At 43.3% G+C, this 23,790-nt stretch overlaps 2 protein-coding genes across 2 annotated transcripts in view; both read right to left on the bottom strand.

The window, feature by feature from the left end:
• Nucleotides 1-351: 351 nt before the first annotated feature.
• On the bottom strand, nucleotides 352-3,947 carry pttg1ipb (PTTG1 interacting protein b). The gene is made up of 7 exons (XM_035651619.2): nucleotides 3,767-3,947; nucleotides 3,332-3,387; nucleotides 3,122-3,230; nucleotides 2,442-2,544; nucleotides 2,000-2,065; nucleotides 1,508-1,554; nucleotides 352-1,049 (listed from the first exon to the last, which is right to left on the bottom strand). Exons 1-7 carry the CDS (start codon nucleotides 3,861-3,863, stop codon nucleotides 1,006-1,008), a joined length of 522 nt encoding a protein of 173 aa, XP_035507512.1. The 5' UTR covers nucleotides 3,864-3,947; the 3' UTR covers nucleotides 352-1,005.
• An 849-nt stretch (nucleotides 3,948-4,796) lies between these two features.
• The window catches only part of myo10l3 (myosin X, like 3), a 51,842-nt gene continuing 32,848 nt past the window's right edge, over nucleotides 4,797-23,790 (bottom strand). Inside the window, exons 17-41 of the mRNA XM_035651618.2 lie at nucleotides 23,424-23,506; nucleotides 23,203-23,311; nucleotides 22,236-22,316; nucleotides 20,359-20,483; nucleotides 20,142-20,256; nucleotides 17,164-17,270; nucleotides 14,762-15,175; nucleotides 14,644-14,674; nucleotides 13,671-14,501; nucleotides 12,673-12,796; nucleotides 12,111-12,354; nucleotides 11,904-11,999; nucleotides 11,627-11,720; nucleotides 10,950-11,005; nucleotides 10,718-10,860; nucleotides 9,997-10,191; nucleotides 9,697-9,854; nucleotides 9,146-9,269; nucleotides 8,540-8,837; nucleotides 8,220-8,427; nucleotides 7,934-8,070; nucleotides 7,652-7,775; nucleotides 7,113-7,568; nucleotides 6,740-6,931; nucleotides 4,797-6,566 (exon numbers count right to left, since the gene is read on the bottom strand). Of these exons, the coding sequence (XP_035507511.1) occupies nucleotides 6,462-6,566; nucleotides 6,740-6,931; nucleotides 7,113-7,568; nucleotides 7,652-7,775; nucleotides 7,934-8,070; nucleotides 8,220-8,427; nucleotides 8,540-8,837; nucleotides 9,146-9,269; nucleotides 9,697-9,854; nucleotides 9,997-10,191; nucleotides 10,718-10,860; nucleotides 10,950-11,005; nucleotides 11,627-11,720; nucleotides 11,904-11,999; nucleotides 12,111-12,354; nucleotides 12,673-12,796; nucleotides 13,671-14,501; nucleotides 14,644-14,674; nucleotides 14,762-15,175; nucleotides 17,164-17,270; nucleotides 20,142-20,256; nucleotides 20,359-20,483; nucleotides 22,236-22,316; nucleotides 23,203-23,311; nucleotides 23,424-23,506 (4,650 nt within the window). The 3' untranslated portion in view covers nucleotides 4,797-6,461. The remainder of the gene's footprint in view (nucleotides 6,567-6,739; nucleotides 6,932-7,112; nucleotides 7,569-7,651; nucleotides 7,776-7,933; nucleotides 8,071-8,219; nucleotides 8,428-8,539; nucleotides 8,838-9,145; nucleotides 9,270-9,696; nucleotides 9,855-9,996; nucleotides 10,192-10,717; nucleotides 10,861-10,949; nucleotides 11,006-11,626; nucleotides 11,721-11,903; nucleotides 12,000-12,110; nucleotides 12,355-12,672; nucleotides 12,797-13,670; nucleotides 14,502-14,643; nucleotides 14,675-14,761; nucleotides 15,176-17,163; nucleotides 17,271-20,141; nucleotides 20,257-20,358; nucleotides 20,484-22,235; nucleotides 22,317-23,202; nucleotides 23,312-23,423; nucleotides 23,507-23,790) is intronic.

Consider the following 23,790-nt stretch of genomic DNA (forward strand, 5'->3'; position numbering starts at 1 on the left):
GGTTGATGCATATGTAGGAAAGTCATATAGGATGTGTCAACAGTCCAGAAAAGTATTTTACAGGGGCACAAGCAGTCCTTCAGAAAATGCCTAAAATTGACACCAATTTCCATGTTGGATTCATGGCTCCAAATGTTCCTTTTTTGTCCTTTTATTTTTCAAAATATTCCAATTATTTTATCCTTTTGTTCGGTTTAAAAAAGGGACAATGCACGTTAATGTGAGCACTTGGGACCATCATGTAAATTTAGCTTTACAAGGTAATTTTCATTTGTATTTTGGTTTTGACCCCGCTTGTTCGTGTAACTGGGTGTTTGTTATGTTTTAAGTTAAGAAATACAAGTCACAAAATCTTTTTTCAGTTTTATTCATTTAACTTTGAAATTTATGGTCGCAATTTGTTTTTAATAGCTGCACAAGAATCGCTTCCCATGTAATTCAAGGACACTGATTTCTTTTATCCAGTAAAGTTCTGAATCTTACCCTGATTATGATATTTATCAATAGATAAAATTGCAAAGTTCCATGTTACAAATGAATACAAAATAAACGTACACGAATTATGATCAGTAAAATAGAATTTAAACAAAACTCTGTTCAAAGAGCACCATCAGCTCCGGAGTTGTAGAAATATATTGTAATCAAAATGTATGTTTGCATATCATGGTAGACAGTGTGCTTTGACATTTAGTTTCCTGTGTGGAGAGATAAGCAAGTTAATTGAACATTCACATCAAAATATAGACAGAAGAAATATTAATAGCAGACAACAATGTGCATATAAAAAAACGTATACATTAGATGAAAGGACCACGTGTGGAATATAATGCACATTCAGTCAAAATTATTTCAGAACATTTCGGTGATATTTTTTTTCTCACTGAACTCAATCTGCACAATCACAGTTTATTATATATACTTGAATGCTTGTATCTCAATGTTACTGGCATCAATAAGATCATTTTAAGGGAATTTTTTCTAAAGGAATCATTGCTGTGAATCTTCTTAATGGTCATCCATACGGGCATATGGATTATCTTTTGCTATACCTGAAAAGAAGAATGGAAGACCGGTCAGGTAACCAATAGAACAGCTACAATCACAATCACAGGAAATATTCAGACAAGTTTTATTATAATGGTTAAAAAATGTGGTTTAAATGCAATGAAGTTGCAGTTTTACAAAACTAACGTAAATCATAAATTGTGGGCTTGAATTCAAGTATAGGCAGTGTAATTTTTCTCCAGTAGATGGCAGTAGTGAATTATTATTATCATTTTAATGTTACATCTTTCTCTTGGTTTTATAACAGCCCTTCCCTTCATCTCCTCAGATTTCACTATAGTAATTTCACCTAATCTCGCTCATCTTTCCAATCACTCTGTTTTCAGTCATTTTACAACTGTTTTGCTCTTTGCTTGTGAGCTAAGCATCTGCAGAAGCTTCCTCATTCAAAATATACATTTATTAATTCATTCAAACATCACAAACCAAAGAAATGTCTCACCATATTTCTGCCTGATTTCATCATGCCTCAACTGCATTTCTGTTCTCCTGTAATGGAGAGAAACAAAAACAAATTGTTAGACAACAGACAACACATCGACAGTGTCTGAATTCTGGATTAACCAAAAACCCAGTTAAATTCTTTATCTGCAAAGTAGTTGTGTACTGATTCGAACAACCTCAATCATAATGTAGGCCGAAAATGATGCATACCTGATGATTGATGAAAGTCAGCTAAACCAATTTAAAAAAATAAACCTTGATGTATTGTTGTTCGCTGGCATATGTTGTTAAAATGTGCCGTCCACTTAAAAACATAACACAACATTTTGCAAAAACTTTCATTTCCTCTTCTTGCAACTTCTTGCAACATATTAAATGAGCACAGTCGGAGAGACACCCCCAACGTTTGCCAATGGTTATTGTTCAGACAATCACAAACTGATAAAGGTTTGTATTATTTATCTGAATATACAGACGACTACACATTCACCTTGCTTTCTGACGAGACGTCCTCGCACGGGTTTGTCGCTCCACCTTTGCGTCTTCTCTCTTGTTTCTGGAATATAAGATAACTATAACTATAACTAAACTATATCAATAGGTTTTTGTAAATGAGAGATTTTATTGCACTGTAAATGACAAATGTGAGATTAAAGTCTGATGTTCTTATCAGTCCAATAATCTGACCAAATACATCAAGTTCACACGACACCCGTTATCAAATGAACAGTTTTTTTGGAAGACAAATCTTAATAGAAAGAGCAAAGTTATTTTCAGAGCTTAATCTGCAGTCACAAATTCTGGCAGGCTTTCGGAGATGGCGGTATCAGCCTGGCCTTGCACAAAAACAAGCCATTGTGTTCCCCCTCCTCCTCCCCCTCCCACGCTGTACCCGATTTCGCAGCCTACACTTCATGTGACTTAATACTTACCCGACTCTTTCACATTTGCAGCAGCAGCAGCAGCAGACGAAAAGGGCAACGATGATGACGCCAGCCAGCACCGACATGGTGATGATCAAAACCTGGAAGTTGACTGTATCACAGAAAAAGGTAAAAAAGTTCACTTAATCACAAGCCTGGAACGCTCAGGTCAAATAAAAACACATATCAAGAGTTTCCCCTGTAGTTGTTTTTGGGGTCTTGCTTCTTCTGTAAAGAGTTACAACCATAATGAGTGAGCGAATCGTTATTTTGCATATTGCTTAGATCGAGGAATCTTATTATAAGATGTATCCATCTGTTGAAGGTGCAACATTATGGGACTGTAATTAATAGATTATTCTCATTATTTAATAATTCGTCAAATGTTGTTGTTTTTCAGTTGATTGATTGTATGACATCTAAAACATCAAAAATAATTAAGACAAAAATCCCATCACAAGTTCCTACAGCGCTTTGTGACATCGTCAAATAACTTTGCCCTTTTCTGATAATCCTTAAAGTATTCAATTTATCATTAGGTATGAGAGAGAAAATCAGCAAATCCTCACAAGTCTGAAGCTGTAACTTGAGCATGTTTGGCATTTTTTCCATGTGAAATGACGGGATAACGGTTGCCACTCAGGACACACCCAGGTTCGTCTGAGTGCATAAGATCTGAAAAGCCTTACCCCAGCAGACCCCCCATCGTGCATCAGTCAGAGGACACACACTGCTGGGGGGCAGGATGTTCCTCACCGGGTAGTCAATGCATTGTTGGGTCGGTATGCACCACAAACACTGCAACAGAAAACAGTAACACGCGCAGTGTTGACAGTCTGAAGACGACGGGAGGACGAGCTGCAGCATTTTGCATTGGGCTGAACTTTACGGAGACTCACGGTCACATTCTGCAGACACTCGGCACAGCTGCTGTTGGATTTCAAGGCACAAGAATCTGAAAATTGAGACAAGTCACAGTGTGTTTTAGTTTCCAGGGCTGGTCACTGGCCCTGCCTTCATTTGTTTTTAGCTTCCAGCTGTTCTGTAACTGTACGTACAAGAAGAGAAGACACAATCTGATGACATCTTACTTAAACGTTTTATCTGTATATGCAACACCATACTTTGCCATGAGAGAAAAAAAAAACCCCTCAGATAAAGTTTGTTTTTCTGTAGGAATACACACATACACAGGGGAGCCGTTACAGCGAATGCAGACTATTATCTTTTCATAAAAGGATCGTGTTATGGCAGTCATCATGTGACGAGCTCCTGACCTGGACACAACCAACAGCACACCACGGGCCCACACAGCGCCGGGCAGAGGAACTCACCCGGAGCAGGAGAGGAGCTCTGCGCCCCTGTCGACAGGAACACGCCGCAGAGGGTCAAGGCTGCGGCGGCCACCGGGGCCCAGCGGACTCCGGACATCGCGAGGCGAGTGGAGGGCGTCGGGCGCTCGGACACGACTGACGAAACTTCACGCGTTTCTCAAGTGGCCTCGGGAGGGCGGGGCCACAGCGGGGTGACGTCACGAGCCACCCTGACGCTGGTCTCGGCGAAAACAGCTGCAGGGTGGAACATCTGGAAACTGAGCACTGTGGTGGGGCTTGTTTTTTTTATTTATTATTAATGTCAGATAATGTATGTGGAAGATAGGACGTCTGGTGAATTATTGAGACCTTATCAATATGAGAAATGACTTTGAGAAAATTGCAGATGTTTACAGACAGATGACTTAATTATCATGAGAACATTTGTGTTTTTACACTTTATTTGTGACATGCTGTCATTTAAATGATGATTACTGTTAAATATACCATAATTTATTTTTAAAAAACTGTATATTGAGTGTTCATTTCTGAAACAGATGTACAATGTCTCCCTCTTCAGTCACTATTAATCCAAAATGTTTCTGCACAATAAGATGACAAATATATTCTATAAACCATTCGCACCAAACTTTTTCAATGTTTTTTGCGGTGTAAAATTCTATTTCAAGACAGTATTTGCAATTTCATTATATAATTTGATATCTGATGTGCTATCCACTGTATTTGTTTTGGTTTACATTTTAAATTCTGTTTAATTTTTAAAAACTTGTGGTTTATCTGTGTTTATATTGCATGTTTACTTATTAATTACTTGTTTACAGATGTCTCTATTTTTTACCATGCCCTCTGCTGCTTTTATGAAGGATCTTATCATATCTTATCACCATTAATGCCAGTTAAATTAATTAAAGACTGGTGAACTATTTTTGGCCCCTGAGGCACAGGAGACTCACAATTCCCAGAGTTGTTAGATGCAGGCGACATAAGACATGAAGATGAGAACAAGAGTATGAGACGCATACACAAGACAGATTTTTGAAATACAATAATTTATTAAAGCATCTTTAAATTCTCATATAAAACATTTCTGATTTTTCAGCTTCAAAACAATCAGAAATACAGTCATTGTCAGTGGCAAGAACAGTCTCTGGTGTGGCCGCCGGCAGCTGACCAGAACGCCTGGGTGAGTATGGTCGGAGAGCGAAGGAAGACAGTGATGCAATGTGAGGTAAATGCTAAGCTCATTATGTTTGGATCATATAATGTTTATCATGACATATGCTGTAGGTTGATTGGCAAACCTTGAATCTTTTCTGTTCATGTGCAGTGACTTAGGGGAGGCACTGTCCTCTGGTTAGTGAGACAATAAAAGGATGCTGAGAGAAACACACTTAGGTTATTACATGTTGACAAATGGTCAGGGACAGGAAACAAAATTGGGAAAATCAATTGCAAATCACCGACAACTTGTTTGTTTCTGAATCTTGTGAATTGTAATGTCCCTGAACGCACATTATAACAAAGTACTATATAGCAAAACTGCATCATTACATTTCCAGCACAAAGTTCACTTGTCTGAGCTTATTCTCTCATCTACTGTCTCCTCAATAAATTAATACTCCAACCTCACATGGCCTTTGACATTACTAAAAAAAAGACACTCTTTCAGACAGACACACTGTACAGACAATACCATGCTTGCCTCTTTGAGCACATTATTGTACATTTCAGCTACGAGAAGTTTCAAAGACATGCCCTCAACTCAGTACACATTAAACCAACTTTTTCTGATTTTAGCACTGCTGCCTTTTGAGAAAATACTCTACTGCAGTGGTTATTAATGTTGCATCTCCACTGATGCAGTGGTTATTTACATTGGGTTTCTTTATTTGACCTTTTTTTTTTTCTGTGGGGAGAATTTTTGTGGCAAACACACTCATGGACGCCTAAAATGCCACTCCCCCATGATACACAACACCCCAAAATGTATACTCTATTCCTGAAAGGCCACATTTGCACTTGAACTATCAATCCAGATTAAATAGCTACAATAAAAACGAAATAAGGCAAGATTAGGGAGAGGATCTCCCAGGGAGGATGACACTTATATTACACGTTAACCTGAGGGAATCTCCATTTAGGAGAACATTCATTACAAGGGGCTGCAATACTCCGAAGAGAAAACACTTAGTCAGTGTATGTTTGCCACTGTAACACATTCCTTTACACAGTTTGGGATGCAGGCTTGACAGAAATGCTCTATTTTTGGAAATTAGATTGAGTCTAATTTCAGTTGCCAATGTATAATTTTTTGGTGGAGAGGGAAAATGCGAGCTCCCTCTGTTCTGTCTGGATAGTAAAATGAAATCCGACAAGAGATTACCTGAATTACACTTCAAGTAGAATGAAAGAAACGACCAGTGTAGGTAAGGAGAGTGACGGGTCTGGAGACTGCATTGAGGGGGGCGACACTCAGGATGACTGTAAAGCTTTAAATGGTGCAGATGCATCAGTGTTCCCACACTTATCACAAGCAGTAAAGGTATCAGTATGTACAGTATTTGTGTTTGTTCTGGATGGAGTTTGGTTTTGTTTGTTTGTCCAAGGGATTTTATCCCTTTTCTCTTTTCTCTTGTGTCCGTCAAAGTTGAGGTGTACTGTAGCTGAGTCCATACTGCTTTGCTTGTACAGTAAATCACCTGATCCAGTTGGTTCCATAACTGGAGACAGACTTCACGCTGCAGCGCTTCTTCACAATCATGTTTATGTAGGCTTTCATGATCTTTGTGATCTCTCCAACCTGGAAATGTACAAATAACACAGTCAAAAAAAAACAACAACAATTTAACAAAACTGCATGTATATAAGATGCAAATATGTACATGTGTATAAACTGCATATTTTTATACAATTAAGGTCTGCTGCCATACTTAATGCTCTGATGAACAATACATATACGGAACAAATATGTACCTGTGGCGTTTCAAAGAACATCTCTCGCTCATCCACCGTGATCTTGTACGTGCACGGCTGCGGAGCGCCAAAGAAGATGATGTGCTCATATGGAAACCTCTCCAGAGGCTTGGGCTCCCCTTTCTTGTAGACAGACACGTTCTCAGCACTCACACTCAACCAGAGATCATGAGGGAAGCCTCCTTCTTTGCACTAAGAAGATATATAATACAATAGAGCAAATTTTGAAATAAGGACAAAGAGACCACTGGTATTAAATCTGTAACTTGGTATCCAAAGAGTTCCTGAGCTGAAGATTTGGATCTGTACTGAGAGAAAAAGTCAGATCAGTGTATACCTGGTGGAAGCCTGATTGACGTCTAAGTAAACATACCTCAACATCAAACAGTGTGGATCCATATCCGTGCCACTCTTTAATGATGGTCATATATTTGAGCATGGCCTGGTGCTGATCCAGACCTTTGAGGCGGGACCACTTCTCCACGATGCTGGCTCTGGTGGCGGACATCTCCTCCTTTATCCACATCTCCAACATCTGCTCCTCCTCCATGCGCTGCTTCTTCATCGAGCCCGTCTTCAAGCCCCGACGCAGCGTCCCATCCAGGAAGCTGGTCCTCCGACGCTCCAGAGTTTGGCCCGACCCCGAGGCTCCACCCACTTTGGTGAACTGCAGGATGCGACTGCGCAGGCGGCCCACGGGGTAGACGTTTTCCAGGCTCCATGTGGCCCGCACCTTTTCACCGTATAGAAACTGCAGGCGCAGCGCAGCCAGGTGCTGCAGGGTCTCCTCACGGGCAGGGAAGTGGCCCCTGGTCAAACTCTCATGGGCCTGAAGGAACAAAATTCAACATTAGCACCACGTGTATCACGTGATTAAAAGAAACCCTCGGTAAATTGTAGCACGGTACGCACCTGCTCGAACATGAACGCGAACTCCACTCCCTCCCTAGGCATGCTCTCTACATCCAGGAAGCAGTAGAGTTTGAAATAAAGTTTCCACTGGCCTTCAGTCTCAGCTTCCTCACTGCCAGACAGTCTGGTGGGAAAGTCACAATTGTGTCACGTACACATTTTTAATTGGGTAATTTAGAATTTTTTTTCTTGTTATTATCATGTCTTTAAAACCTCTCTATATTATCAAACACAATAGCCAACAGAAAATAACCCTTGTAATCTCATGCATGCGTGACAAACCTTTCAAATTTAGCCAAAACATCAGCCACAAGGACCCGGCTTTCCACAGCTCTGTCGACGGTGTTGTTGTGCTCAAAGAGAGCAAACATGTTCCTACTGTCCTCCATAGCCAGACCTCTGATGAGCTTCTCAACCACCTGAACAAAGGAAGGCAAGACATCAACAACCACGTCATCACAGTTTGTGCAGATAAGAAAAAAGATCCAGTAGAAAAGTACATTCCAGTTTACTTTGTATCTTGCAGAGCAACATTTAAAATGTACTAAAAGTCACCACACTCGCTTACCTCCCCAGCAGTGGTGTGTGAGTTGATGGAGATCTTGCAGGAGCCTCCTCCGTGGCAGAAGACTGTGGTAGTCATTTCCTGTCTGGTAAGCAGTGCCATGATTTCCTCCTGGGAGGGAACAAACTCTCTGGTCTTGGTTTTCTTCAGCGACTCGCTGATGAAGTGGGCAAACATCTCAATCTCTGTACCAGGGAACAGCTCCTTAATCCTGAAAATACCAGAGGACAAAAAGACAAGTGAACCGGAAGTTTCATCCAGCTGTAATCTTTTATGATGGGATTGTTCTGAAATGACGGCGTTGGTCCACAAGTGGCCTTTACCTTTTGAGGTGAAACTTGAGGTAGCGTAAGATGCCTCGGCTGGGCAGGAAGGTGCAGCTCATGCAGGTAAGGAGGTGCCAGTGGGCACGATTGGAAAGGCTGTTGGGGTGCGGGACGTGGTTGGTCTGTTTGATCAGCTGACAATAAACCTCGTCTCTCAGCGACCTCAAGTCTTGACAGGTCTGAAGGATTCCCTGGATGATTGGCACAGGGTCTGAAACAGCCTCCATCTCTTGTAGTGAGTTGAAAATCTTCACGGCTTCATCCTGCAGGCTGGTGTAACCCTTTTCCTTTTGCACTGGGATCAAGAGGGGTAAGATTAATCGATAACCACCAACATAACCCGACCACCAAACCAACGCATTACTTTACTTAAATATTTCCCCTAAGTAATAACTTGGTAAATTGCATTTTAATGCAACCAGTGTACATACACTTTTCTCCAGCTAGTGACTTTTAATGTCTTGAAAAAGATGCTGACTCAGACAACTTGACCTGACTACTCAGAATTACATGAACTAAAATAATGTATGTATAAAGGTATCAGAACCAATAGACATAAATAGCAGTAGCTGGCAAATGGTTGTTTTAGGCCAGGGCACTTACAGTGGACACTGACATCTCCATAGGGCAGAGGTAGAAGAGGAGAGTGCAAAGGATGCTGGGTATATCTCAGGATGGGGTTCCTCCAGTACGTCTGCTCCACCGCCTCCACGTTCAAACTGCTCTCCTTAAGAGACAGAAAACTGGATGAGTGATCTTGAAGGGAACTTTTACAGCAAAGTAGAGCATTTTTAATAGCTGGAAGTTTGTTTGTTCATTGAAAAATAACAGAGGGGCAATATCAGTGATGAATTATCGCAGTAAAGAAGTGAAGCATCTTAGAAAAACAGGAAAAACAAAATTTTGATGAAGGCAAAAACTTCACAGCACACGTGTAGTGAGAACAAGTACCTCACTGTACTACAGTGTGTGTCCCTGCCAAAGGTTTGCATGACTGGAAAGAATTTGAGTTACGATATCATCATTAATAGAAAGGTCATGGAGAATTACTTGCGAAGATATTATCAGCATCACGTAGTGAGAGACACGCAGCATCAGAGTCTCACAGTCACAACAAAGGTCAGCTGTCAGCAGTCAGCTGAACGCTTCAATACCTTGATGTCCCTGATGAGTTGCTGCGTTGGCGTTTCAATGGGAACTTTGCTGTCTATTGCTCCCTGTATGGCATTCGCCCACCTCATGGCTTCATTCAGCATTTTGGTGTAAAGGCGGTAAGAGTGCTTACGCCCATGGATGATTATATTCCAATAACCTGGGTGAAAAAAGACAGAAGGAAATATAAGTCAAAATGAAATCAATGGAAGAAACTGAAATGTTGTAAAATTGCTGATACAATGACACAGCAGAGGCACTCAGACTTTTCGGAGCTCTAGTGGTGTTGACCGTGAACTGACCGGTGTCCTTGAAGACCTTCTCATCAGGCTGCACCACAGAGCAGAGGCTGTTGAGGACCAGAGTTCCCAGTTTGGAGGCAGTGCGCTCTGATGACTTGTAATAGTCCAGGGAGTTGGTGGTGAGAACGAACCAGCGCTTCTTCAGCTTCAGAGACGTGCTTTTAGCCCCTGACTTCATTTCTTTATGCAACCAGCCTGTGGTGATACATCAGTGATTTACACATGAAGTCCAAATAAAGAGTATCCCTAGATAAGATGACACTTCCCTTTTTGTCATATGTAGTTGTTGTTTTTTCAGTGCAGAAACACATGTATCTATTTATCTATATAAATATATCTGGAAATGTTTTTAAATCATCTCTCAAAACCTACTTTTTTCGGAAATCTCTTACGTAATTGCTTTTAGCAATTCTTTTGCCATCAGTTTTATCTGTTCACAGTTTAAATAATGTTGTATTATTAGGGCCCGAGCTCCACTGACAAAGTCAGAGAGAGGACCTATTGTTATTGTTGTCTTTGACTTTAAATGTTTTATTGTATTATTTACTTATGGTATTTAAATGATACCATATGATTTTGCTTGTCGTCTCTGATGTGATGTTTTCTCAGTTTTCATTTGTTCTCTTTGTGAAGCACTTTCTAACTGCTGTTTTGAAAGGTGCTATATAGATAAGGTTATTATTATATCATTATTTTTACTATACACTGTCTACTGACTGACCTCGGACTAAGAACTCCTGTCCGTCAACTTTGGAGTCTCCCTTAGATTTCTGCAACAGGCCGATCCAGTGGTGCATCTCCTCAGGTGTGTCTGTGTTGCAGTGAATCACCCGATTGGCCGTGATGATCACAAACGAGTTTGGCCTGGAAACAAAACACACACATCAAACACACCACATATAGTGCATGTAGTTTAAAAGCTTTTAATCAGACATGGTTTTGGGTTTCCTCACCTGTCGGGGTTGTCTGATGCACAAACAGAATCAATCAAGCCCACATCTAGTGTGCCCTGGACAGAGGAGACAGAAGAGGATTCAATTATTGTTTTGGCTTTTAGCCCATTTGCTAATTCTTGTCTTGGTGGGTTTATGGGTATTTTTGCAGTCCCAGCAAAGATTTGGGAAGTTGCATCAGGTTTTGGTTTGGTTAAAAATAATATACTGAGTCTAAACATCAGTGTTGTGTGCCCCATGCAGTTTCAAAATAGTTGTAAGAATGTGATTTACTTGAAAATGCTGTTTATGTTCAAAGCAGGATAGAGACAAGCTTACTTGGTGGATTGGGTGATTTTACTACTGTAATAGTAATATTACATAAGCTGCTTCAGACATGCACTGTCAAGATATTTTCCTGAATTTTTTTGGCGGGCCTGTATGGGCTTTTTCTATGAAATGTGGCTTGAATTGTCACCCCTTCATTTGGCCCATGTATTTTCTGTGAATGATATTACCTAGAATGTAATCATTTAATGTCCATAAACATGAAAAATTACAGTACAGTGTGTGAATCCTGCTGTTTCAGCTTAGCTATGACTCAGATCTGGACGATCAAACTTCAACCGATTCACTACTGGTGAAAAATGGGAGCTGAGGCTGGGGCCCAGGCAGTAGAGAGGTACAACACCACTAACCACTGCATTCTTTGGGTTGGCCTGTTCATGGTGCATTTCCATGAGCTGCTCTGGACTGGCGCTTTGGACCCGACTCAGCACGCTGAACCAACCACTGGATGGGGTCAAAGGAAGTTCAGGAAGTAAAAGTTACCAAACGTGATTGAAAATTACACCGTGAAACTTCCACTGGCAACCACAAGGGGGAACTTCATTTCCACACATAACTTTTACATGAAAAGGATGGCAAGTTAAAACACTAATCATAGTTAATATACTGCACATAGATATGTTTTACCTGGCATCTTCTGGGGACTCTGCATAGATGTGGTAGGTTCTCTCTTCAGTCACAATATTCAGTGCATTTTCCTTCTCATGATTGTCCACTATGTCCCTACAGAGAGACCCAGGGTGAACCAAAACATATTATTTATCTTGAGAAATAGTCTTTAGAAACAAGAGCACAGAGGTTTTTTAACTCCACTGAATGAGAACAGGATCTTACTTGGCTGTGCGGATGTCAATGGTTCCTTTCAGCTTCTCTTCGCTGTCATTCTCAAAGTACGTGAGCTTCGACTCCCGCAGAACGAACCAGCGCATCTTCCAGTTGCGCCGAGACAAGGTGGACATCCCTCCTCCTTTCTTGTAGAGCCAGCCAGATTTGAGGGAGTCCTGCTTGGCCCGAAACCACAAGAAGGTCTCGTCCTTGAGCACGCACCAGCGGCGGCGCCACGGGATCATCAGGCCACCTGAAAGCAGGAGAGATTTCATGTTAAATCTCAGTATGATGTGAGAGGTAAAAAAGAGACACAGCTTCAACATCTCACATAGAAATACACACAGACATTCACTCACAAATACACATACATGCAACTATATTTCACCAAAATATACAGTGACATCACACAATACAAGCACACAAAAAAAACGATACTGAAAGCAAAATAAGAAACAAATGAAGCCTGTGAGGCCTTTCCAAAACTGACCAAACCACCGTACGAGCGGTGTTCATCTGTGCATGAATCTTGTGCATGCCGGCTGGGCAGTGATTTGGCAAAGCCACTTACTCTTCATGTAGAGGTAGCCATGGAAGTATGGAGGCCCGCTGCCATTCAGCGGATTCACTCTCCCGTTGGAAACCTCCTCATCCGTGTCCACGTAGCCATCGTTGTCCTCGTCGCTGTCGATGAACTGAAACACAAGCACCAGCATTTATGATGAGAAAGGTCTGTCGAATTGCTAAGGTAAAAATAATCAAGTAAACATCAAGAGCAAGTGATTTTTTGAGCAATTTAATATGAGCAACACATAAAACACTTATCTAATATCTACAAATTAGCATGTTTTTAATTTTGTGAAGAATAAAGGTCAGAGGCCTCATTTTGTAATGTAAGCACTTGAATAATTGTCTGAAATCTATCTAACCTGGCTGTCACAATTTGTTAATCAATCATGCCATAAAACTGGTTTTATACATGGTTTGGTGCGTGCGCACACACGCACACACACACACACACACACACACACTCTGCTTGTTCCCATTAGACATTTTGCTGATTTGACTGTGTTGGCTCTGAGCTCTCTGCTTGACTTTCAGTATGGGAACACGGTCACATGGTCATCAGCAGAGCCAAAACAAATGACTGCAACAGCGTTGCACAGTTTTCTAACATGAGCTGAGTCTTCAGACTTGCACTTGTGTAGAATGAACACACAATGTGTGAAAAAGCACATACCCAGAGGAAATGTAGGGGTGTGTGTGTGTGTGTGTACACATACATAAACATTGGTTTAAAGAGTAAAAGGTAATGTATATGCCTTTGAGGTTAGGGTAGATCTACAACAAATGTTAGATCTGACATGGAAATTGAAAATTCAGCAGTTTCAGGTTTTTTTTCAAGTTAGACTTATTCAGTCAATTTCTCTGTAAAAAATAATATCCAGTGGACCCCTGGTGTTGCTCAAAATGATTAAAGGGATCATCAACAAGTGCAACTCTGCACATTTCCCAGTTGTAACTCAATAGCATTGAATCTAAATGGTTCTCGGGCCTGTTAGTTCTCACCGAGTCCGAGCTGCCTCTGAAGGAGTCCAGGCTGTTCTGGGTGCAGGAGGATTTTCGTAGCACCTCCTCGTCCGTGATGTGGCCATCGTTGGTGCTGGCGCCTGAGCTCCCCTGAGCCTCCTCAAACTCCTCCTGGTCATAGTCTGATTCTGTGTCTGGCAGGTTTGAGTGGGATGGTTCCTCACCTGCAGGCTCAAAGTCCGACCTCTTGCTAACCCTCTGGCATCGCCCCCTATCTCCTTTAGTGACCACAGGAGGAGGAGAAGGGTGGCAGGGGGTTTGGGAGTCTGTGAGAATGGGGGAATGACTCAGTCCATTGGTGGTGACTTGGCAGAGCTTCCCCAATGCAGGAGAGGAGGTCGAACAGGGGGAGACCACTAGTCCTTCTGCAAAGGCAGGCGGAGGAGGGGGGATACTTTGGAATACGTCCTTGTCCAGAGGAACTGCGGCTGGAGGAGGAAAGTCAGGCAGAGGAACGCACTCCTCCTCGGCGTGGAAACCTTCGTCCACCTCCTCCTCAGCCAGAGGTGCAGTGGATTCAGTTGGGTCATGGAGGTTCTCCTCACTCGAGAGGGATGGCTCCAAACCACCAAAGTCCAGCAGCTCCAGGAACTCGGTAGCGACACGCGAAGCCTCCTTCTCCAGCCTGAAGATCTCAGCGTCCCTCATCTGACGCAGCTCCTCCTGAGAGACATCTCCAAGAAGGGACACGCCGTCTTCCTGCTGCTTCTGCAGACGCTCGATCTCCCTCTCCAGCCGCAGGATCTCCTCCATCTGACGGCTCTCCTCCTCCGAGGTGTGACTGTAGGAAGGAGTCTGGGACAGCTCCCTCTGTGCACGGGACAGGACGACACAGAAAGGAAAATGTACATTGACATTCGGATTAGATGGCACCACATTCACAACACTGAATATTAATATAACCATATTTGACACTGTTTTATGTTATTGTCGTTATCAAAAATAAAATTACCTTCTGACAAGCACCATTAACTAGTGAGTTCCTGAAAACAAAATAATACTGCATTAATGAAGATATATGTATCAAGTCATCTGATTTTAATATTTGCACCTTTGACATAGTACTATACCTTTTCTTATCGGCTTTAGCTGTCATTTTCTGCTCTTCCTCCATCAGTCTCATAGTCTCTTCCTCCGCCCTCCTCTTCATCTCCTCATCCATCAGCCTCTGATTCTCCTCCTCCTCCTCCTCCCTTCTTCTCCTCTCTTCCTCCTGTTGTCTCCTCTCCTCCTCCATCTTCAGCTTCTCCTCCTCTACTCGCCTTCTCTCCACTTCTTCTTCTCTCCTCCTCCGCTCCGCTTCCTCCCGCCTCTGCTTCTCCTCCCTGAGCTGGCAATAGAGGGACCGGGCCAGCTTGCCTCGGTGATGCTTCTGCAGAACGACGGTGGCCAGGCGCAGGCGCAGGAAGACGCGTCTCCAGAAGTGAGCGCGGTAGTTCTTCTGGATGGTGACCACGCTGGACAGAACCTTTTTATATTGTTTCCTGATAGAGAGATAGATAGATAGATAGATAGATAGATAGATAGTTACTTTATTTATCCCAAACTGGGAAATTCCAGTGCAAGAGCAGCACTTTCACAAAGAACACTTTAAAAATGTATATATATATATATATATATATATATATATATATATATATGTATACAAAATACACACAAACAAAATATAAAAATATACGAATTTCAAAAATATAGAGAATAAGAATAATAAATATAAAGTATTTACATGAATATTAATAGTGGAATATTGCAGTGGTACAATCAGTTACCAGGAGTGTGAAGAGGAACATGGTAACATAAAGGTGCAAATGTGCTGGGATTTATGTTTTAATTTAGATTAAACAGTAAAGTCTTATGGCATGTGGCAGGAAAGATTTCCTGTAGCGGTCCTTATGACAGCGAAGGATGAGGAAAAAAAAACAAAGTACGGCCCCCGTAATTAATCCAACATTATCTTAGTACATTGTGCTTCACCACACAAAAATTTGGGACGTTGCACAGCTCCACATGTTGTCTTCCTAACACCGGCTGGCATTCTCCGTTTAAATAAACACACTTGAAAGAAATCATGTACATGGGGGACTGTGCAACGTTTAGAGTCTGATGAGCTTTTTCTGTTCCATTGTGGCCATGTGGGCTGTTGTGTTTGGGCCTATGACTAAACCCCATCACCCACACACTGCACATGCATTAAATACACAGACAAACGCGCGTACACACATGCAGACACACACAGATGCACGCATGCACAAATGCACGTGACCTGCGAAGGACCACACACAATGCACTGACTCTGACCCTTTGCCCCGGCCTAGTCTCCACAGTAATCACTCCATGGCCTCTGACTGGTCTCAGGAGCAGAGATAACGTTACACGAAATAATACAAAGGCTTCACTTGTGTCTTTTTGGGAACTTCCTGTGCCTCTGTCTCTGTCTTTTAGTATGAGTGGCTCTTAAGGGAAAGGGAACCCACAAACCTGAACGCTGTCACCGGTCCCATTATATTCTCCCAGCGGAGCCTTTCAGAGGACTGTATGTGATTTGATATATTGCAGCACGCAGGTGGAGCACAGCTACATTACATAACGAGGGGCATTCCGCATGTGCATATCTTTAAACCACCAGAGTGATGGATGTCCTGTCTGAGAAGACAGCATCAACTGATAGTTATTCCAATTAATCAGACACTGCCTTTACAAGAGTGGTGCAACTAAGGAGCACGGCCAAATACAACATTCCAGATCAGATCGTCTTATCAAGATGTACAAGTAAAGTGAAGCATGAAGCATTTTAACGTTCAGAGCAGATAGTTTTACCCCACCACCACCTTTTTCCTTGTTTTTTATCCTTAAATCATCTCATTCATCCCTGTTTGAATCTTTCAAACTTTTACATGAATATTCCATTAAAGACTGCATCTGCACTGTTATATTATATGGAAATATTCTAGATGTATTGTAATTAAGTAAAAAAAAAAGTACTGCACACATTGTACTAACTTTACCAATAACGTACTGTTCCTGGAGTCTACAGTATGACATATCACCTGAAGAATTTTACCTGATGAGACTGAGGACTTTTATTTTATGATGTGACACACCTGTCTACAAAGCTTTCTGGAAACACTGAGATCTCCACTAGATATACAAAAAAAAAACCTTTCTGCTGGTTTGAACAATGTTTGACTGCACAGCACAAGTTTATAATGACTGAGTCAGCAAGACTCAAGACACTTTTCACTGTCAAACTGTACATCTCTAATGCACAAGAGAATCTGTGAAGGAACTTCTGCCCTCATACCGTATATAAACACATAGACAAAAAGGTAAATGTGTGCAAAGGTATGCACATATGCACATGGATCCTTATCCAAACACATGCACAGGCTGCACACTTTCTATTACAAAACAAACACTGACAACTGTCGCTGCCACTCAGTCCCTCACCCCTCCTCCGCACACCACCACTCACCTTGCCACATAGCTGAGGATGTGGGCGCGGATCACCATGCCAGCCCTGCGCCGCACCTCTTCCCTCTCTTTCTCCAGCCTTTGCTCCAGGGCCTCCTTCAAGAACACCTGCGGGACGAGCAACGCCACGGCCGACAGACACACAGAGAGAGAGAGAGAGAGAGAGAGACAGAGAGACACAGAGGGGGAAAGTGGGGAGGAAGTAAACGGGATGGGTTAGTTCCTCCTCTTGGTCAAGGTAGAAAAGAGGGCCCACAGAGATGTGAGGGCCCCCTGTTGTCTGTTGGCAGCACCTTGTGCCCAATGCAGGAGGGGCTGTGGTGCAGCTGAGCCTAGCAGGCTAGCTGCTCTCCAGGGCTGCTGAGCAGAGCAGATGGGAGAACGGGCACAGGGGCTGCAGTGTTGCTGCAGAGCCTCATTGTGTTCGGACGTCCTTCCTGAGCACTTCCCTACTGCTACTGCTGCGTTGGTGGCTGAACTGACGTGCAAAGGCAGAAAGGCACCAAGAGGGAGGGGAGGGGAGAGGTAGGGAGAGGAGGGATGGAGGGATGAGGGGGAGGGATGGTGGCTGGTGTCCAGATAGCAAGCCACACCCCTCCTTGCTCTTATGAAGGAAGGGGTAAGAGTTTAGTTAACCCTTCCCTTGCTCCTGTGAGACTGTTTTCAAAGTTGGTACTATCTCTGAGACGTGTGATGCAGCATAAAACCCATCCTCAAGAAAAACACTTAAGAAATTAACATAACTGTAACATGACATTAATAAGGATAATTAGATTTAATCAGTTAGGGGAGGGGGCTTGTGTGTGTGTGTGTGTGTGTGTGTGTGTGTGTGTGTGTGTGTGTGTGTCCCAGATGTTCCCATAATCAAAGGGTCCCACAGCTGCAACCCTGCCTGCCTCTGTAAAGTCTGTGAGAGGAGGAAGCTTCCTCCTCATCCACATCCTTCCCTCGTCTGTAAAACAAATGGGGCGCACACACACACACACACACACACACACACACACACACACACACACACACACACACACACACACACACACACACACACACACACACACACACACACACACACACACACACACACACACACACACACACACACACACACACACACACACACACACACACACACACACACACACACACACACACACACCATCCTTGCAACGTGACCCAAGCCCCTAATTCTGGGCACACACTTCCTCTGCACACAATCAGCACACATATAATTACACACAGATTGTTTCTCCAAAGGAAATTTAGACCCTTTCTGTCTCTCTGCCCCCTTCACACAACCCACACTACATTTCCCTGAGCCCAAAAATATTGTGCTCGAAAACACAGGCACACACACACACACACACACACACACACACACACACACACACACACAACCTGTATAGCGGAGGGATGGAGTCGGCCAGGGGTCCAAGTGTTGACCCTAGAACCCTAATGAAGAGGAAAATATGATTTCCTTCTATATATTCAGTAAAACACAGTGACACCAGAGATTTGCACTGTGTGCATGTGTGAGAAATCGAATATACATTAGTGGTTATGCACCGGATATATATTTGTTAAGAACCAACATATGGTTCACATCAAAACCTTTTCAATCTTGCCATATATTTCACCCTGCCATGTGTGCAACCCAAAAGGGGGTATTACAACAAAACTGTCCAAAAGGGAACCGACAGATTTGAAATGTCTCAGTGATTTTTACAGCCACAACTTAGAGCAGGAAGTAACAGTGGGATAAATGTGGATTAAGCCGACTTCTAGAAAGCCCATAAAAAAACTGTTTTATTTATATCTCTCTCTCTCTCTTACTGCTTAGTCCAACATGAAAAAATCCAAGGTTTTGCTGTCCAGATCAAATAAAATAAGTTGTTAGAGGTAAATCGTTCAATGGGAGTACAGACAAAAAAGGGGAGAGATGATGATTGTTTGAAATAAAGAGCCAGGGAGAGAAAAAAGATTAGGTCTAGTACAAGAGGTTAAGATCATGACGCGATAATAACTCTTATAAGACGAACGCATGAGACGTCGCTTTCATTTAAACTCTGCTCGGCTGCAACGCCTCATCACTGTAGGCTGCCTCCATATCACACACCGGGAGTTCAGTTTATTAAATCAACAGCACGGCGAGTGTCAGGAGGCTAACACTCTTCCAGCTACAGTGAGGCTGCCTCAGGATTACCGTAAGCCCCCACACTGGGTTACAATTACAGTTACAGTTGTTGGTGTCAGGGTTTTTAGGAGTAGCCATGTAACTCTGCGGTTGCCAACAGGAGAGCAGTAGATTGACCACAACCGGCCAGAGAAATCTCTGGGACATGAGTCACTGTGTGGGCCGTCCAAACTGTGGCACACATTAACAGCTTGGCAATGACAGCAGCGCCATTTTTTTGTTAAAAGAATCCAGAAGACACAAAATTAAACCAGACCGCTTCTTTTCTTCAGACCATTGCATCTTTCTGAATTTGTACGTAGGAAGGCTGTATACTTCAGAAATGTGCTTAAAAACCTGTTGAGCATGCAGGCGAGTCAACCTTACAGGAAAACATAATCGAAACATTTCCCCTGGTCCCTCAGCCTTTGCACTCTGTGCTCTTGTCTGATTGAAGCCTTGCAACTCTATCCTGTCTGAGCATGTGTGAGCTTTTGTACTTGTATTAAGCACACCGTGGGGACAAACATCCGTTCACACAGTCGTGTTACGGGGATTCGGCTCCCGTTCTGGAGACAAAAGGCTGTCACGCACAAAGTACAACATGACATTTTAAGTTTAGGAGTTTTTCGTTTGTCCTAGGAATAAAGATGAAAGTAAGGGTTAAGGGCGGGGCTGGGTCGGGGTAGTAGTTATGGTTACTGTTAGTATCCAGGGCATGAATGTAAGTCAATGCAATGTCCCTTTAAGTGACAAAAACATGCTTGGGCATGTGTGTGGGTGTGTGTGTGTGTGTGTGCGGGCTCCACCTTTGTCTTCCCCAGTTGCCACTCTTTCTTGGTTTTGTCATGGAGCACGAGAAGCTCTGAGCAGCTCTGCTTCTCATCGTCTGAGTGGATTTTGCTCTTCAGGATCATCTTGTACCTGTGGAAATAACACACAATACACACACACAGACACACATAGGTATTAACATAAACACACTAGAGGATCTATATGATGTATTTACATTTTTTTTTTCTTTACCTGCTATAGAAGTCCTGAAAGGTTCTGCGAACAGAAAACCCAGCCCTGCGGATCTTCACAGTTTCCAGCATCCCAGAGTATCTCAGCTGGTTGAGTACGACATCAGGGTCGAACCGATTGGCCTTCTGGAGATGGCAGACAGCAAAACAAACTTTAGTCTCACCCTGAACATGATCACTTGATAAAGTTAATCTTCTGCAACAGGTAGGAACTGAAGGTGGACCAGCAGACAGGCCTTGTTCAGGACAATTGATGTTTCAACGAGATCCCTAAATGCAATTTGCCTCACCCCAGATATGGGACACCGAAAAACTGCGGGTTAAACATAATCCTGCACTGTTGATGCTGCACAGCTATGCAAATGTTCTTACTGCTGAGTCAGGTTAAACTTGAACTGAAAAGTAAATTACCACTGTGAGTGCTATCGTTTTACAGTTACAGTCAGGTTATTGCAAAGTAAACACATGCCACCGCAGAGAAACCTGCACAGTGTTGAGCAAGACCTTGTCAAACGGGAAGGCCTCGCAGATGCATTGTGTCGACAGGTCCGTGTTACCACTGATCCTCAGGCCTGCTTATTATAGAGGATCTATGATGTCTGCCGCCTCACACCTCCACACAGGCTGCTCAGAAGGTCCACATGAAGGGCACACGGTGCTGGATAAGCCCCACGCAGGACCACAGCATTCCCCCAATGTGTCAATCTAATAACAGGCTAGTGCTACTATGCATGGAAACAGATACGCTTGGGGGCACTTGCACACTTGCATGTGTTCATGTTCATAATCACACACACACACACACACACACACACACACACACACACACACACACACACACACACACACACACACACACACACACACACACACACACACACACACACACACACACACACACACACACACACACACACACACACACACACACACACACACACACACAAACACACACACACACACACACACACACACACAAACACACACACACACACACACACACACACACACACACACACACACACACCTCTGAGCCCAGAGGATATTGGTAGCTGAAAGAGCAGCACATTAACTTGTAGGGTGAAATCAAGCTGTCCCTTCCATCAGTAACATGTATTCCAGGAGACCGGGTGCATGAACATCACACAAATATATTTACATATATGCCTGTGTGTGTGTTTGTGTGTGTGTGTGTGTGTGTGTGTGTGTGTGTGTGTGTGTGTGTGTGTGTGTGCATGAAATCATGTCAGAGAACTGTGCATGCAATCCTGTCATTCTGCATGATCAACAGTGGCACGGCTTGTTCTAAGGAGCAGGGAGAATAAGTTCACTCTGTCACACAGAAAATAAATATAGGATAACTTGGGGATTTTGAAAGGGTTTACAGTAATTTGGTCAAGAATAGTTGAGGGAGTGAGGTCTAGTAAATAAATGTCTTATCTTGGCACTTCCACTAGTGCAGCCAGATCAGCGGAGCATCAGCCAAGCCGCTGCAGCTGGAGCCGCCAGCGGTGAGCTCTGACCTTTGGTAAAGGCGCTTAAGTGGTAGGAATGTGCTGGTACACAGCCCTTTTATTTGAGTTAGCACAATGAGGGTCTTTGCTCCAAAGCAGGGGGGGCGACAGTTTACTAGCAATGAAAAAGGGTTACTGTACTTTTCGAGTGGAGCATTTATATGGCTTTGCAGTAATAAGTGCCGCTACACTGCAAAATTACTTCTTCTCTGTGCAAGTCTTAAAGAGCACACACTAAATATTAGCTCTGAGCAATGGCAGCTATGAATAGCCCCGCGGAGGTTTAACTTTCGCAGCCGCTGACCTTGACGAGACCTGGTGGGGTTTCTGCCAGCTTTTGTGCAATGAAATTTGCATGACCTACCTTGTCCATGTTTGGTTTGATGCAGCGTACAAAGAATGGGTTGGAGGCACTTAGTGTGGCCATCAGGGAATGGAGGGAGTCCTGAAACACATCAGTGACAAGAGGATAAAGATCAGGACGCAGACAAGCTGGCTCTTCAGTCCAAACATATTCCTTTGTGTCCATTTAGTTATGCTAACATTAGGGAAAAAATAAGTCGATTTTTCATAACTGTGCATCTCAATCTGTGGACAATAACACATACAGTAAGAACAAGTATGTATTCTGAGTAATACAAGTATAATTACATCTTTTGTCTTTTACACAGAATTAGTCAGCCCATATTTAGCACAAAAGACACACACGCACAAACACACAATGCGAGGACCCTTGAACCTCGCAGGCTATATCAGCCTCGCTCTCCCTGCTGCCTCAGACAGTCTGTCTCCAGCGAGGCCTGGCCTGGCAGAGCTGAGCGTGATTGGCCCTTGGTTGGCCCCTCTCTGCCCAGCCATCAACCCTAATCCCCCGGCTTTAGAAACTGTAGGCCAGGGCAGCCTGCCAAATCCTCCCCCTGCTCCTTCTTTCCGCACTGCCCTTAGAACATGCTAAGCTAACACCCCCCCCCCCCCCCCCCCCCCCCCCCCCCCCCCCCCCCCCCCCCCCCCCCCCCCGCCTGCCAACAAACAAGCAAGCCTGGCTCACAACCACATATTTCATACATCCCATCACCCATAACAGGCAGCATTCTCCTTCCCGCTCTGTCTCTCCGTGATTTCTATACTCTCTTTTTTTCCCCTCACACATTCATCACGCCAAGATTACAAGCCCAGTGTTGAGGGTTAAGTGATCATGATGCGGCAGCAAATGGGGGACAATTAACTTGTTGTCTGTTTTCTGTAACCCGTTGATTGTGATGACAAACTCATACAACCATGGGCATGCTGCACTGGGGGTGATATTTAGGTCACAGAAGCTCCGGTCTCACCCTGAACTGAGAGCTGACGGTGGGCTTGCGTCTGGCTGTGCCCATCTTTAGGGTCTCGTCTCCACTTCTGCTTCCGACGCGCTCAAAGAGGTCGTAGATAAAGTCGAGCCTGCAGACACACAGCGCAGGACAGGGCGTGTGATTGTGGATACATTTGCATATGAACTGAAAACGTGCAGGTGTGTGCTCGGTGAAGCAGAAGGAAAGTGTGAAATACTCACCTGCTCTCCTTCAAAATAAACAAGATGTCGTCTCTGAATGTGTCTCTGTTCTTCTCCAGGATCCCTCGCACGTCATACAGCACCTAATCAGGTGACAAGAGAGAAGTAAGAGCAGAGTGTGTTTACTATTAAGATAAGGTGAGAGTAAAGAGGCTTCACCGGTGTAACAGCAGGACAAGAAACATCTGAAAGAGCTACGACACAAGGAACTATTTAAAATACTACATATAACAAAATAACACATTCAAGCTATATAAATTATGCATTTTACAGTACTTGGGCCATATATGTGATTTTTGGATTTTGAAAACAGTTACAGGGACCAAACCTAATCGAGGTTGGACAAATATTCTGTTAAGCAATAAAA

The sequence above is a fragment of the Scophthalmus maximus genome, chromosome 14 (assembly GCF_022379125.1).
Source record: "Scophthalmus maximus strain ysfricsl-2021 chromosome 14, ASM2237912v1, whole genome shotgun sequence".
Taxonomy (NCBI): domain Eukaryota; kingdom Metazoa; phylum Chordata; class Actinopteri; order Pleuronectiformes; family Scophthalmidae; genus Scophthalmus; species Scophthalmus maximus.

Excerpts from the sequence above, each read along its gene's own strand:
- pttg1ipb (XM_035651619.2), bottom strand. The coding sequence starts at position 3,863 with ATGTCCGGAGTCCGCTGGGCCCCGGTGGCCGCCGCAGCCTTGACCCTC. Across the intron at positions 2,545-3,121 it reads ACGATGGGGGGTCTGCTGGG|TCAACTTCCAGGTTTTGATC; the intron begins GTAAGGCTTTTC and ends TCTGTGATACAG. Across the intron at positions 2,066-2,441 it reads TGCAAATGTGAAAGAGTCGG|AAACAAGAGAGAAGACGCAA; the intron begins GTAAGTATTAAG and ends CTTATATTCCAG.